Raw genomic sequence first — 17,161 nt, forward strand, 5'->3', positions numbered from 1 at the left:
ATCCTTAAATTGGAGAATGGCGGGTCCTGGAATGGACCCGCCATCCTCCCCAATTCCACCTCCTTTTGCAGCTTTTCCTTCACCACCGCCGGATGTTCTTTTGCGGACCTCAAATTCCCCGGGCGAAACACCGGCGCCTCAGATTCAAACGGAATCCGAAAACCTTCCGTAAAACCACTTGCCAACAACTCCGCCGCCCTAACATCCGGATACCTATTTAAATAGGGAAGCATCGCCTCTACTCTCACTGGCGTCCTCCCTTTTTCCAGACCCCTCCCCCGCCTTTCCTTTTCCTTTTTTGAAGCACCTGGCCAAGGAGTGGGACCCTCCACATCCGGAACACTCGTGTTTAAACCGACACGAGGCCCCAAACTTACACTGTCCCTCGTTATACTGCCAACAAGCCCCCTTTTTCTGTCCAGCCGAGGACCCGCCGCTCGCACCCGGGCTCCCGGCACCCCCTCGAAAGGGCTGAGCCGGAGCCGTCATTAACCGCATCCACAAAGAAATATCCTTGTGGCCCCACTGGACACCCTGCCGCAGAGCCTTCCGTTGCCGGAACTGCTCATCATATCTTAGCCACCCTAAACCGCCATACACTCTATACGCCTCCCCTATCGCGTCCATATAACCAAATAGGGCGGAACAATGCTCCGGCTCCTTTTCCCCGATCACGCTGGCTAAGATCGCAAAGGCCTGTAGCCAGTTAGTGAACGTCCTCGGGATCAATCTATACCTTCGTTTTTCCTCATCCTCTTTCTCCTTTTTTGTATCACTGGGTTTCACCTTATCCAAATTAAACTTCTCCAAGGGGAGCAAGGAAAAAATTTCCACATACTCCCCCTTCCAAATCTTTTCCCTCACCTCCTTCTTCAAGTGAACCCCTAACTGCCCTTCAAAACACACGTAAATTTCACTCCATGCCCTATCATCCAACCGCACAACCTCATCCTCCTTTTCTTTTTCCTTTTCCGCCTCCTTGCTCGCACCCACGTCAGCCGCCCCACTGGCCGCCGCTCCCGCACCTACCGCCGAGGCAGGGTCCCGCACCGTCACCCCGCTCACCGCCGCCTCAGTCTGCACCACCTCCGTGGGGCCCACCCACGCCCCCACCGGAGCCCCCGGCCCAGTCCGACTAACCCGCTCCGCCGACAACCCCTGCAACGCTCCCAAAAGTTGCCCCCAAAACTCCGGGCCCGGGAAACCAGCCTGACCGACCCCACTCGCCCCCTGTGCCACACTTCCCGCGACGGAACCCCCGCCCCCACTACCCACAGCATTAAACATGTCAGTCGTCTGCTCACCAGGCTGCCGTGGAAGCGCCGGCACAGCCGTACCACGATCTTCCTGCTGCCGCTCTGCCCGACCTGCCGCTGCCATTGCTCCATCGTCACCGCCGGAATCTGACGTGCTGCCGAAGTCTTCAGGGGGGACCAGCGAGGGGACAGCCTGCACCTGGCGGCCGTCAACCCCCACGGTCACCGCACCCTGCTCCTCCGGGCGCCTCCTGCTCGACCTTTTTCATTTCTCACGCCGTGGCGCCCTGCCGCCGTCGTTCCTTGCTGTCTGCATGGGCACCTGCTGCGCTGCTGTTGTTGCCGCCGTCCTCAGTGGGCTCCTTCCCTGCCGACTGCAGGAAGGCCGTGCTGCATCTGACCGTCGCTGGGAACCCCCCCCAGCCCGATCCTTGCTGGCGGGGACCGTGACTGTGGACCTCATCTGTGCCTCCGGGCCACCGTACCCCTCCTCCACGCTCCTCACGTCGCCGCTCCCCTCATCACCCATCCTCCGACCTGTCGCTCTCCCCTGCCGTCTGCAGGGAGTCTCCGTCCGTGCTATACCCCGACGAGCGCCACCCCCAGCCGGCACTTCACTGGGGGCTGCTGTGATCGCTGCTCCGGTCCTGGACTGTGCTGGCCGCGGACCGGAAGTGGGCCCCGCCGAGGCTCCGCCCACCCCCGACCCGCGGGATCTCCGTCGAGGATTCCTCCCGGCGGCCGGCAGCTCCCCCTGGTAAGATGGAGGGCTCCGCTGTCCCGGAAGGTCCCCGTAGGGGCTCCTAGATCTCTCTCTCCCCCTCCCACTGGGGGAGTAGCGCTCCGGCGGTCGCGCCCGCCGAGCACGTAGCAGCGGTCCGGGCGCAGGAGTAGCAGGCTGTACCGCTCCAGCTCCACAGACCGCCACCAGCTGCTGCCGCAGAGCGTCCACGCCGAGGACCTCGGAGGCCCCCCGCACCATCTCCAACAGCGCATTAAGGTCAGTCATAGCAGCGGCAGCACAACGTCCTGGGGCCACAACTTTTCAGCGACGAAAGGGGAGGTAATCAGTCCACCCCCCTCTCTTATACCCCCCACAACCCCCACCCCTTCCCTGCTCCCCTCCAATCCCCCTACAGCTTCCTTCCACCAATCCAATAGTCCTAACTATCCCCTATCCCAGTTCAACCAATTAACCCCCTCCTAACCTTGCACCCTCACGATGGTCATGGGGTCCATTCACCCCTATGGGGCTCACTGCCCTTCTTTTCAACTGGCAACTTTCTGGTTTTAAGAAACACTAAAAAAAATCATGAAAACATAATGTGCTAGCCAGTAACGGTTACTTTTCAAGACCAAACAGGGGGAACAATTATGGAATCACTCAATTATGAGAAAAAATTATGGAATCACCCTATAAATTTTCATTCCCAAAACTAACAGCTGCATCAAATAACATCTACTCGTTATGCAGGCGTCACACGAGATGATCTATCGTGCGATGTGTCGTCGGGGGTCACGGTTTTCGTGACGCACATCCGGCATCGTTCACGACGTCGTCCCGTGTGACACCTACGTGCGACTCCAAATCGCTTATAAATCATGGATCGTGTACTCGTCGCTCATTTTTAAAAATTGTTTAATCTTATTTGCGCACGTTGTTCATCGTTCCCGGGCAGCACATGTTGCTCCGTGTGACACCCCGGGAATGATGAACACAGCTTACCTACGTCCCACGGCACCCGCCGGCTATGAGGAAGGAAGGAGGTGGGCGGGATGTTTACGTCCCGCTCATCTCCGCCCCTCCGCTTCTATTGGCCGGCGGCTGTGTGACGTCGCTGTGACGCCGAACGTCCCTCCCCCTTCAGGAAGAGGATGTTCACCGCCCACAGCGAGGTCGCTCAGCAGGTAAGTAGGTGTGACGGCGGTTTAACGACTTTGTGCGACACGGGCAGCGATTTGCCCGTGATGCACAAACGACGGGGGCGGGTACGATCGCTCGTGCAATTGCATGATAGATCGTACCGTGTGAAGCCCGCATTAGTCTGCATCTAAAAAGGAGTGATCACATCTTGGAGAGCTGTTGCACCAAGTAGACTGACATGAATCATGGCTGCAACATGAGAGATGTCAATTGAAAGAAAAAAGAGGATTATTATCAAACTCTTAAAAGAGGGTAAATCATCACACAATGTTGCAAAAGAGGTTGGTTGTTCACAGTTAGCTGTATCTAAAATCTGGACCAGATACAAACAACATTGGAAGGTTGTTAAAGGCAAAGATACTGGTAGACCAAGGAAGAAATTAAAGCGTCAAGACAGGAAACTAAAAGCAATATGTCTCCTAAACAGGAATTGCACAACAAAACAAATGAGGAACGAATGGGAGGAAACTGGAGTTAATGTCTGTGACCGAACTGTATGACTTGATGAAAGTCATATTCAGTGATGAATCGCGAATCTGCATTGGGCAAGGTGATGATGCTGAACTTTTGTTTGGTGTAAGATAACTGCCTAAAGACAACATGTACATTTCCACAGTCATTGATGATATGGGGCAGTATGTCAGGTAAAGGCACTGGGCTGATGGCTGTCATTACATCTTCAATAAATGCCCAAGTTTACATTAAAATTGTCCCTCCAGTGGGGAAGGAGACAAACTCTAGCGCCGCCTATTGGAAGTAGCAATCCTAAAAGTCAAAAGTGGCTTTTTCAACAAGCCTTTTCATAAGACTTAAGGGGGCTTTACACGGTGCGACATCGCTAATGCGGAGTCGTTGGGGTCACGGAATTTGTGACGCACATCCGGCCGCATTAGCGATGCCGTTGCGTGTGACACCGATAAGCGATTTTGCATCGTTGCAAAAACGTGCAAAATCGCTAATCGGCAACATGGTGGTCCATTCTTAAAAATCGTTACTGCAGCAGTAACGAAGTTGTTCCTCGGTCCTGCGGCAGCACACATCGCTGCAAGTGACGTCGCAGGAACGAGGAAGCTCCCCTTACCTGCCTCCCAGCTGCTATGCAGAAGGAAGGAGGTGGGCAGGATGTTACGTTCCGCTCATCTCCGCCCCTCCGCTGCTATTGGGTGGCGGTTCAGTGACGTCGCTGTGACGCCGCACAGACCGCCCCCTTAGAAAGGAGGCGGTTCGCCGGTCACAGCGACGTCACGGGACAGGTAAGTATGTGTGACGGCTCTGGGAGAGGTTGTGCAGCACGGGCAGCGATTTGCCCGTGTCGCGCAACAGAGGGGGCGGGTACCCACACTAGCGATATCGGGACCGATATCGCAGTGTGTAAAGTAGCCTTTAGGATTTATACTAGATCAGAATCCCAATTTGCAGACACGAGTTTCAGGGTGATCGCCCCTCGCCAGTGCAAAGTGTGGGTATCTGATCTGGTTTATGAGAAGCTATGTGGGCACCACGGGGAAGACTATTCTCCTTATGGAGACCTGACAAACCAGTCTGGCTGCCAGTGAGGGGACTTATAGCTGCAATGCCCATCTGGGAATTATTCATATTGTCCCTCCAGCAAGGAAGGAGACAAACTCTAGTGCCACCTATTGGAAGTAGCAATCCTAAAAGTCAAAAGTGGCTTTTTAAACAAGCCTTTTCATAAGACTTAGGGGCACTTTGCACACTGCGACATTGCAGGCCGATGCTGCGATGCCGAGTGCGATAGTGCCCGCCCCCGTCGCAGCAGCGATATGTGGTGATAGCTGGCGTAGCGAAAGTTATCGCTACGCCAGCTTCACACACACACTCACCTGCCATGCGACGTCCCTGTGGCCGGCGACCCGCCTCCTTGTTAAGGGGGCGGGTCGTGCGGCGTCACTGCGACGTCACACGGTAGGCGGCCAATCAGAGCGGAGGGGCGGAGATGAGCAGGATGTAAACATCCAGCCCACCTCCGTTTTTCCGCATATCCTACGGAAGCCGCGGTGACGCCGGTAGGAGATGTTCCTCGCTCCTGCGGCTTCACACACAGCGATGTGTGCTGCCGCAGGAGCGAGGAACAACATCGGACTATTGCGTCAGCGTAATTATGGATTACGCCGACGCTGTACCGATGATACGATTACGACGCTTTTGCGCTCGTTAATCGTATCATCCAGGCTTTACACACTGCGATGTCGCATGCGATGCCGGATGTGCGTCACTTTCAATTTGACCCCACCGACATCGCACCTGCGATGTCGCAGTGTGCAAAGTGCCCCTTAGGATTTATACCAGATCAGAATCCCAATTTGCAGACATGGTGTTTCGGGGTGATTGCCCCTCGTCAGTGCAAAGTGTGGGTATCTGATCTGGTTTATGAGAAGCTATGTGGGGACCACGGGGAAGACTATTCTCCTTATGGAGACCTGACAAACCAGTCAAGTTTACATTGAAAGTTTGGACACTTTTCTTATCTCATCAATTGAAAGGATGTTTGGGGATGATGAAATAATTTATCAAGATGATAATGCATCCTGCCATAGAGCAAAAACTGTGAAAACATTCCTTGAAAGAAGACACATAAGGTCAATGTCATGGTCTGCAAATAGTCCGGATCTCAATCCAATTAAAAATCTTTGGTGGAAGTTGAAGAAAATGATCCATGACAAGGCTCCAACCTGCAAAGCTGATCTGGCAACAGCAATCAGAGAAAGTTGGAGCCAGATTGATGATGAGTACCAGTGGCGTAACTAGAGATTGATGGGCCCCAGTGCAAAGTTCGGACCCGGGCCCCCGCCCGAGTCGTACACCGACACTAGGGGTGCGGGATGACACTGACACTTGGGGTACATGATAATCACACTGACACTTGGCTCTTACCCTCAGCACCCAGGCTTCTCATGATCTAAAATTCCTCTATCAGCACCCAGCTTTCCTATGTTCTTATATGCATCTTGTCATCGCCACCCAGCTTTCCCATGCTCTGCTATACATCTTTCCCTCAGCACCCAGCTTTCCCATATCAGAACATGGGAAACTGGGTGCTGAAAAAAGATGTATAGCAGAGCATGGGAAAGCTAAGTGCTGAGGGAAAGAGCCTTTTTACCCTCAGCACAAAACGTTTGCATCCCCTGCTTGTATCTTTGTCCCCCCAGTATATAGTTCTCCAAATACTGTAATGGCCCCCACATAGCCTTCCATATAGTATAAAGGGTCCCACATAACCCTTCTATAATAGCATGCATCCCCATAGTCCTCCATGTATTATAATTCATTTCCCATAGTTCTCCATGTACTATAATTCACCCCACAGTCCTCCATATATTATACTGCACCACATAGTCCTCAATGTTTTATAATGCACCCCCATAGTCCATGTATAAGGTAGCCTCCATAGTTCTCCATATATTATAATGTAGCCCCCATAGTCCTATATGTATTATAATGCAGCCCCATAAACCTTCATATTGTATTATGCAGCCCCATACTCCTCCATGTAAATGCACCCCTATAGTCCATGTATAAGGTGTCCTTCATTTTTTATATTGCAGCCACCCCAGGCCTCCCTGTGTATAATGCAGCCTCCCTCAGGCCTCCCTGTGTATAATGCAGCCACCCCAGGCCTCCCTGTGTATAATGCAGCCTCCCTCAGGCCTCCCTGTGTATAATGCAGCCTCCACCAGGCCTCCCTGTGTATAATGCAGCCTCCCCCAGGCCTCCCTGTGTTTAATGCAGCACCCTCAGGCCTCCCTGTGTATAATGCAGCACCCCCAGGCCTCTGGCCACCATGTACTCACTGATTAAAAAAAAAAATTACTCATCTCGTTCGTTTCACCACTGCTCTGTCCTCACCTCTCTCCTCCATTCCCATGCTGATCTGGTCACTGTCCTCCCGTCCTTTGCTCTGTAGTCTCTGCACAGCAGTCGCACAGGAGTGACGTCACCACGCAGGCACAGGGGGAGAATGATGGAGCGCCGCTCTAGGCTTCATCATTGCTGTGCACGATGAGAGGGGAGGGGGCCCGGTGCCGCCGCCAATGACACTGGGCATGGGGGACCGGTGCCGCCGCCGATGACACCGGGCATGGGGGCCTGGTGCCAACGCCGATGACACTGGGCAGGGGGGCCCGGTGTCAGCGGCGGCACCGGTACATATAGCGGCCGTGTGGTCTGCAGAGCGGGTCCCTAAGCTGCTGGACCCGATCGCAATGGCGACCTCTGTGACCACGGTAGTTACACCCCTGATGAGTACCGTTTGTCACTCATTAAGGGTATGACCGCCCTTTGCATTTCCACCTGCGTTTCAGCTGCTTTTTAGGTCCGTTTTGAGCTGCAGCGTTTTCATGCCAAAAGGCATGCATTTTGCTTTTCCATAATAGTCTATGGAAAAAGTAGATTTCTTGTCCGTACTTTGCGTTTTAAAACGCTGCGTTTAATTTGCATATTTCGTGGCAAAAACCATGGGTTCAAAGAAGCAGCATGTCAATTGTTTTTGCCATTTTGGGTGCGTTTTGCTAACATTGAAGTCAATGAGAAATTGCAAACACCAAGAAACTTTAAATTTCCTGCGTTTTACCTGCTTTTTAGGTGCAGAAAACATGCGTTTTGGACTTCAAAAATGCATGCTTTTCTAACATTAAAATAATGGAACTAATATGATAATATTATAATAATATTAATATAATAAATAATAATATAAAATATATAAAGTATAAATATATAAAAGTAAATATATAAAGTATAAAATATATAAAGATAATATAATAAAATAATGGAACTAATATGAAAATAATATGTCCCTTTACACACACACACACATAGTCTGACAATTAAATGAAAGAAAATTTTGATTTTATTGCTATTTTTTCAATAAATATTAAAAAACCGCAATAATTTCATTAAATATAACTATTTTCTTTATTAATTCTAAAATTATATATGTTTTGCTTTTTTTTCTCTTTTTTCATTCTGTTTGACTATTTAATCTTTATTTACCAGTGTCTTGATGTTCAAAACGCATCTCTCAAAACGCAGGTTAAAAAGCATGTAAAAAGCGCTGAAAATGCATCTAAAATGCGGTAAATACGCATGCGTTTTTAGCGCTAAATTTCTGGAAAAGGCATCTTTGGCTAAATCAATTAAGGCAAAAACATGCGTTTAGAACTGCAAGTAGGATGACGCAAAGTGCGGTCATAGCCTAAGTCCATGCCTCAAAGACTGCAAGCTGTTATAAATGCCAGAGGTGGTGCAACAAAATACTAGTGATGTATTGGAGTATTCTTTTGTTTGTTTGTTTTTCATGACTCCATAATTTTTCCCCGTTTGGTCTTGAAAAGTAACTGTTACTGGCTAGCACATTATGTTTTCATATTTTTTTTAGTGTTTCTTAAAGCCAGAAAGTTGCCATTTGAAATGACTTTAGTTTTGTGCCATGTCTGTGATCTGCTTTTTTTAAACAAAAGTAAACAACTGAATGAACATCCTCCGTGCCAGATGAGTCCATAATTTTTGCCAGGGGTTGTACTTACATGTTCTGTTGTCTCAGATCTATTGGTAAAAAATTAATTTTGTACTTTTTTTTGTCTATATTGATACCCCTCCTTTATCTTTTGCTTTGTCATAGTGTACATTTGAGGAAGGTTTCTCTGAAACTGAAAAGTCACGTAATTGTACACCGTTTTTCCACATTCAAATTATTTACTCACTTATACTCACTCACTTGTACAAATTTGAGTGCTGGATTGTTTGTTTCTAAAACACATTCTGACATATGGACCTTATATGACCTGAGATATGGATTACGTGTAACTTCTGTAATGTCCATAGCCACATCACTGACTTCCTCCCTAAAATAATATAATTTTATAAGTATGTAGAAATAAATCAGTGTTAAACGGAACCTGTCAGGTCAAAAAAGCATTATAACCTACAAGCAGGAGCCTGTGTGCGCTAGTAACCTCTTCCTACCCATCCCTGTGTTGTAATAATGTGTAATATGGAAGTTATAAAATACGTTTTATTACTTACATATTCCCTATGTAAATGAGCAGATCTCTAGCTCCATGTTCGTCGCATCGCCCTGTGGGCGTGATACCATGGATTTACCTTAGCGACGTCACGTCTGTTCCTTCAAAATCCCGCGCATGCGCGATTACCATTCCCGCTGCCTTCTTATCCTGATGTTTGCTTGTCGGCTTCAGATGCGCACTGCACATGCTCAGAAGACTCCTGTGGTTCCAGTCATGCACATTGCGCGTCTGAACCCAACAAGTAAACAAAAGGATGAGAAGGCGACGAGAGTGGTAAGTGCGCATGCGCGGTATCCTGAAGGAGCAGATGTGACGTCGCTCCTGTAAATCCATGGTATCACGCCCACAGGGGTGTGATACCATGGGAAGCATTCAAACGCCCACAGGGCGATGCTATAATGATAAAGAATTATAATAAAGTTTTATTTCTATAGCGCCAACATATTCTGCAGCGCTTTACAATTCAGAGGGGACATGTACAGACAATTTCAGACAATACAAAAAAACAAAATTAAAGGAAACCTGTCACCTAGAATATGCGTTCTGACCTATCAGCAGACGCATGTGTGCCCTAATTACACCTCCCTAACCATCCCTGTGTTATAAAATTGTATAATATTAAAGTAATAAAAAACGTTTCATTACCTTCATATTTCGTATGTAAATAGCAGGGAATGTGGTCACAGGGGCGGCACCTTGCCCTATGGACGTCTCCATACTTTCCGGGGTATCACGCCCCTGTGGGCGTGATAGCATGGAGCGACGTCCCCATCGTTCATTCTATCCTGCATGCATTGCAGCAGGCTTCGTTTCCGGGTGTTCAATCGCCGGCTTCAGATGCGCACTGCGCATGTGCAGTGCACGTCTGAAACTGACAAGGAGAACCCGGAAGAGAAGCCTGCCGCAATGCTCGCAGGATAGAATGAGCGACGAGGACGTCGCTCCATGGTATCACGACTACAAGGGCATGATACCACAGAAATATGCAGACGTCCATAGGGCAAGGCGCCGCCCCTGTGACCACATTCCCTGCTATTTACATACGAAATATGAAGGTAATAAAACGTTTTTTATTACTTTAATATTATACAATTTTATAACACAGGGATGAATAGGGAGGTGTAATTAGGGCACACATGCGTCTGCTGATAGCTCAAAACGCATATTATAGGTGACAGATTCCCTTTAAGATACCAGGAGGAGTGAGGGCCCTGCTCGTAAGCTTACAGTCTATGAGGAAATAGGGGAGGCACAAAAGGTGAATGGGGGAGGAGAAAAGCTTGTCATATATGGTCCAGCTATCGATTTGCCCATGGGGCTAGAGAACTGCTCATTTACATAGGGAATATGGAAGTAATAAAACGTTATTTTCTTACTTTCATATTGCACATTATTACAACACAGGGATGGGTAGGAAGGGGTTACTAGCTCACACATGCTCCTGCTTGTAGGTTATAACGCTTTTTTGACCTGACAGGTTCCCTTTAATTTCTAGTTGAGAGAGGACATAGTAAAATCATACATTCTAGCCGTAGAGATCACCCCTTGTATGAGGCTTCAGTATATCCAGCTTTCAGGACTTTCGTCATCCCTGATTACTGAACTCGAAACTTCAGTTCCTAAAACTCACGTGACGGCAACTATGCTGAGTTTTAAACTTCCTTCTACTTGTAGATAGCTTCACAGAGCTGCACCTCTTTCCTCCCAGACAGCTGCTGACACTGAGCCATGGCGACTAGGACACTGATCTGTATGCTGCTGTTCTCAGGTGAGTGTGGCTCTATATCTTTACTTTATTCTGTATGCTGTGTGCTTTTCTTTATTTGAGGGGTGACACAATACACTCCTTCAATGCATACAAGGGCTCTAAAGTAGTTTCTGCTGTTTGTGAAGAATCCGTAACTGAATAAAAAAGAAAAAAAAAAGGTTCTTTGCCTACAAGTACACCATATTTGCATATCAGGAGGGGATGTAATAAGTGATGCTGTTCTTTGTATCATAAAGCTGTGCACCCACGCATTCCGAGGCCACAGACAACAGAATGCACTAAGATTGGGAGAATAAAGAACTCTGTACATAATGGAAATCATTTATAACAGCTCCAGTGGATATCACTAAAATTATCAGTGTCAGAAAGATAAAATCCAAACAGGATAATAATCTATTAATGTATTTCAAGCATGTAAAGTGCCCAAAGCAAACTTGGTTTAGACGATAAATAAAATACTGTATCGCTCAAAAGGTTTGTGCCAAGATTACGAACGTTCACTTATCTATAAGCTAGGTACTAACTTACTGATTGCTGGAGTCCCCATTTTAATGGATCAGCACCTATTTAAAAGGGAATCTGTCAGCAGGTTTTTGCTATGTAATCTGAAAGCTGCATAATGTAGTTGTTAAGATCCTGATTTCTGGGATGTGACACTTATTAGGCCGTACAGTAAGGAAGTTTCGATACACTCAGTGTTTTACCAGCAAGAGATTATCAATAAAAGACTAGGTTTCAGGTCCATTCCAGACCACCTAATCTGTGTAACCCCAACCCCATCACTGATTGGTAGGCTGCTGACAATGCACATTGTACACAGGAAGCTGCCGGTCAGGGGTGTTGGTGGGGTTATACACAGCTCTGCTATATCTACATGGGACAAAATAGGGATTCTATCAAAACTGCACCAAGCAGTCCCATAACTGATACATCCCTGGAATCAGGGTCTCTGTCTCTACATTATCCTGCTATCATATTCCATAGCAAAAACCTGGTGACAGATTCCCTTTAAAGTCTGTAGGACAGTCAAAGATTTCTCGATTTAAACAGGCAAAAAAAGTTATTTGCAGAACACAGTTAAGCGGGCTTTACACGCTACGATTTCGCTACAGCGATCTCGTTGGGGTCACGGATTTTGTGACGCACATCCGGCCGCTGTAGCGATGTCGTAGCGTGTGACTCCTAGGAGCGATTTTGGATCATTGCAAAAACGTCCAAAATCGCTCCTCGTTGACATGGGGGTCCACTCCCAATTATCGCTGCTGTCGCAGGGGAGAAGTTGATCCTCGTCCCTGTGGCAGCACACATCGCTACGTGTGACGCCGCAGGAACGAGGATCATCTCCTTACCTGCCTCCGGCCACAATGCGGAAGGAGGGAGATGGGCGGGATGTTACGTCCCGCTCATCTCCGCCCCTCCGCTTACATTGGGCGGCCGCTTAGTGACGTCACTGTGATGCCAAACGGACCGCCCCCTTAGAAAGGAGGCGGTTCGCCGGTCACAGCGACGTCGAAGGACAGGTAAGTATGTGTGGCGGGGTGCGCGATTTTGTGCGCGACAGGAAGCGATATGCCCGTCGCGCACAAACGATGGGGGCGGGTGTCATGCTAGCGATATCGGGCCGGATATCGCAGCATGTAAAGCCACCCTTACTAAAGGTATGTGATAACCTTAATCTGTCATCAGGTTTTTGGAATCCAATCTGAAAGAAGAAAGCTGTAAACTAAGATGCCCTGTCACTTACTGGGCTGCTTGCTGCAGTTTTGATAAAATCAATGGTTTATCTGCTGCAGATATACATTCTTCGAATGTTGAGCTTTGAAAGACTCTACCTACTTCACTGATTATCAGCTTTCTGTATACACTGTACATAGACAGAAAGCTGCCAATCAGTGGTGGCAAGCATGCGAATACATAGCTCATGAATATGGAGGACAATATAACATGAAGTTTACTAGTCATCTACTGTAGTGATTATCTCCTGCTGATAGAACTGTGATTTATCAAAACTACACGAAGCAACCCATTAAGTGACACATCATTGGAATAAGGGTCTCTGATTCTACATTATGCTGCACACAGATAAGGTGCCAAAAATCTATTGACAGATTCCTTAAAGGGTTTGTCATATAAACATTGATCAGCTTTCCAAAGGATGTATTACTACTGGGGCAATATTCATGCAGAAGAATTTGGGACACCCATTCTCATGAATGATCATTGTGAATCTCATTAGTATGGATCCTAAAAGTCCCGGCACATATTATACTAATGTCGGAAACACTGGCAATATCAATAGTCTAATGTGTGACGGCCCTGACAGATGATTGTTGGGGAGATAAGGATTCAGCATGTACAAATGCCGATCCTTTTCTTTTGTAAGGCTCCTTTCACATTGCGTTTTGCCTTACGTCCACAGGTCCCATTGGGGCATCCGTCCGAACCGCCCCTCCCCCTCCCCGCAAAGCGTGTTCCGGACGCATGCGCCGGCAGGGCCATTCACTGTAATGGAGCACATTGCGTTAGCGATGTTAGTCGACTACGTTCGGGTGTCCGTCTGCAGAAAACGTATATGTGCAAAAATGGCACAAAACAGAGCACACGCTAACGCAGTGCGCTCCATTACAGTGAATGGCCCTGCCGGCGCATGCGTCCGAAACACGCTTTGCGGGGTGGGGGGGGCGGTTCGGACGGATGCCCCGACGGGACCTGTGGACGTAAGGCAAAACGCAATGTGAAAGGAGCCTAAGAGATATGCCACCATCAGAGATGTCTTGGGGTAAGTTCCCACGTTCAATGTTACTTGCGTTTTGGATTCGAATTTTCGCTGTGTCCAGAACGCTGCGTTTTACAATACAAGCAAAGTGCATGGGATTAATAGAAATCTTATATCCAGTATGTTTTTACATTACTTTTTCAGTTCTCTTTGTGAAATTTTCCCCATTGACTTACATTAGATGCGGAAAATTTGCAGGTAAAAGACACGTGTTTTGGTGATTTGGTGCTTTAATAGATATTTTAGAATTCACTGTCATTGATAATGAGGATTTATCATTTACCCTTCCTACAGTATACTCTTGGGTTTCCCTTAATACCATAGAAGTATGTGCAGTAATTGAGCATTGGCTGTGTGTAGTAATTTGTGACATCAAACATGCTCATGTCCAGCCCCCCGAGCCCAGACATCATCACAATCAGACGGATATCTTGGATCAGGGACAGCTAAGCTCCTCACTAGCCTGAGGGCCAGTTTAGGAGCCCTAGTCCCCTATTATCCCCTTCCACCCCGTAAAATTATAGGCAGCCTATACTTACACTGTGACATGAACCCAGTTGCTCCTCTATCTAGACAATTGCGAACCTTGTCCCTCCAGGTGGCAGAACTAAAGGGGGCAATAAATCAAGAAGCACAGTCAACAACTCCGGCACTATCTGCATGTGTTGTGAAACCTAAACTGCCCCTCTGGGAGAGTTTTTAAGGGGAGTGCAGCCAGATTGTTTCCTTCAGAGAAGCATGAAAATTGTATTTCCGTCAAACTTTATTGATGAACAGTTTGCTCAGGCCTCCGGCTTAGGAGTGAATGAGATATCTAGTCTTGTACGGAGTTTTGCCATTGACTCATCACCTCTCTCCCAAGGGCTCCTTATGGAGTGTGTAGAGGGGTTGAATCTCTACATAGAGGTACTCCATTCGGAGCACATTTCATGCTATGTGCTCAAAGACCTCCCTGCACAAATTGTGTTAGGCTTCCCTTGGTTTACATTGCATAACCTTGTTGTTGACTGGAAGACCAGGACATAATTAAATGGAGCTCTTACTGTAATGATCACTGTCTAGGGAGCTATATCTCTGCGATAACCACCAGTATTCCGGATCCTTTCTCAGAGTTTGGTGATGTGTATTTTGAGAAGGGCTCTTATGAGCTGCCACACTCAGAACTTATGAATGCACCATAAGATTGAAGCCAGGGGCCAGTGAATGGCTGCAGCGGTCATGTACGTAATGTAGGAGCATCATCACTTGTAGACTATTCACATAAACCAGTGAGATCACTGGGGCAAAATTGTAGCAGAAGGTATAAACAGCAGAGAAGAGAATGCTCCTCTTTTCCCTACTCTGTAATTACTAATGGTCACTATATCACATGTCCGGGAAAGTCACGGTCTGCTGTTCTAGATAAAATAGACTTTTCTGCTTGTTATCACTGCGTGAAATACATTGACTCTATCTCGGCTGGGTTACAGTTTTATGAAACTTCCCGTCATCTGCTGTAACAAGCCATTGTCATAATTCATTTCCTCTTTTGTGAACTTCCTTATTTCGCTTTCATTCTTCATATGTTGACTTGTGACACATTTGTATCTTTTATTTTTCACGTGTTAATTAAAAGGAAATAGAAAGGAGATGTTTAATAAGCACACAAAAGGTTCTGTAAAGCAGTACTGTATATTATGTCACTTACAGAATCTCGTACTGGAAAAATGATAAACGTTAACATTGTTTAAAGTAAAGCGTATCATTTTCTATGTTATTAAAAGGGTTGTCCACATAAAAAATATCTTTAGCTACAGTGCTCAGCATACATCAGTACACCCCCATTTGAAAAGTAAGATATTAATCAAAATCTCACTGAATTCAAGACCAATTTCCAAAATTTTGACAAAACTGAGCTTCATAGAACATCATTTTAACCCATAACATGAAAGTAAAGTTAATAATATAACATTCATTACAACATTTTCAGCTTTACTCAAATTAGTTGATGCAAAAATGAATAAACCCTCCATAAAAAAAACATCTAGGATTTTGTATGACCTTCATGATTTTTAAGGACAGCACCAAGTCTTCGAGGCATTGAATGAACAAGTTGGTGACATATCGCAATGTCTTTTTCCATTATACATATATAATATCTATACCAGTTATTCTCTTTGCCATGTGGATGCTGAGCCAGGAGGTGGAAGGAACTGCTATAAACCCTCTGTAAATGTTGCAGTGGTGGTTGCAGTCTTGGTGTTGACTGCAGCAGTGTGTTGTTGTGCCCCCCCTGTCTGTCTTCCTTGCCTGGTGTGTTGTTTCAGTGCAGCGGTGGAGCTAACATCCTACACCTGCCTACTCCCATTCCGCAACATGTGAGGAACCTGTATAGGCACTGGCTAGGAGTGCATCGTACAGCGGCAGGTAAGTGGAGGAGGTGTCCATCTTCTCCCTCACTGGTCCTAGGGCCTGCCGTTGTTAGTTTCCCTAGTGTACCCCATGTTTGTCGTGGTGTGTTGTGTGTTTTTGCTCACTCCGAACTCTCTTCTAGTCCGCGTCATGACAGCTAAGATCAGGAAAAATACTTGGCCACTGAATCACTTTCACCATGTTCTTGTTTAGAAATGCAACAGATGTGTGTTCTGGATCCTTGTCATGCTGGAAACATACAAGTCTACCATGGGCACAGAGTGATGGTAGCACTGCCACCATCATGTTTCCCGCTAAGCAATTTAGAAAAATGAATTTACAAAAATGCCTGGTGCCTACAATGAACTTGTTTGTGGTAGTGTCCTTGTGTAGGACTGCTGGTGTCAGAGAACTACATAGCATTGATGGTATCATACATTCACAGATGAAAGAATCATAGAATGGTAGAGTTGGAAGAGATCTCAAGGGCCATCGGGTCCACCCCCCTGCGAGTGCAGGCTTTCCTAAATCATCCCAGCTATACTTTTATCCAATTTCCGCTTGAAGATTTCCATTGATAGAGAGCGCACCACCTCCTGTGGTAGCCTGTTCCACTCTCTGACTGCCCTCACTGTCAGAAGGTTTTTCCTAATGTCTAATCCGAATCTCCTTCCTTTAAGATTCATCCCATTGCTTCTTGTACTTCCTTGTGAGAAGAGAAAATGCTACCATCACTCTGTGTCCTTGGTAGACGTGCACGTTTCCAACATCACAGTGATCCAAATGCACATCTGTTACATTTCTGAAGAACAGGTTAAAAGTGATATTTGATGTAGAGTTTATTAATTTTTCATCAACTAATTTGAGTAAAACTGAAGATTTTGTAATGAAAGTTATATTATTAACCTTACTTTCATGTTATGAGTTAAAAATGTTCAATGAAGCTTAGTCTTGTCAAAATTTTGAAAATCGTTCTTGTGTTCAGTGACATATTGATTAAAA

The 17,161-nt window shown here is 46.8% G+C and overlaps 1 protein-coding gene across 2 annotated transcripts in view; it reads left to right on the forward strand.

The window, feature by feature from the left end:
- The first annotated feature begins 10,841 nt into the window (after window positions 1-10,841).
- Window positions 10,842-17,161, forward strand: part of LAMP3 (lysosomal associated membrane protein 3) — a 59,260-nt gene continuing 52,940 nt past the window's right edge. The window contains exon 1 of one of the 2 annotated variants that reach the window (XM_075340566.1): window positions 10,842-10,992. In XM_075340566.1, the coding sequence (XP_075196681.1) occupies window positions 10,953-10,992 (40 nt within the window). In that variant the 5' untranslated portion in view covers window positions 10,842-10,952. The remainder of the gene's footprint in view (window positions 10,993-17,161) is intronic. The other variant, XM_075340567.1, reaches the window with a different exon arrangement.

The sequence above is a fragment of the Anomaloglossus baeobatrachus genome, chromosome 3 (assembly GCF_048569485.1).
Source record: "Anomaloglossus baeobatrachus isolate aAnoBae1 chromosome 3, aAnoBae1.hap1, whole genome shotgun sequence".
NCBI classification, from domain to species: domain Eukaryota; kingdom Metazoa; phylum Chordata; class Amphibia; order Anura; family Aromobatidae; genus Anomaloglossus; species Anomaloglossus baeobatrachus.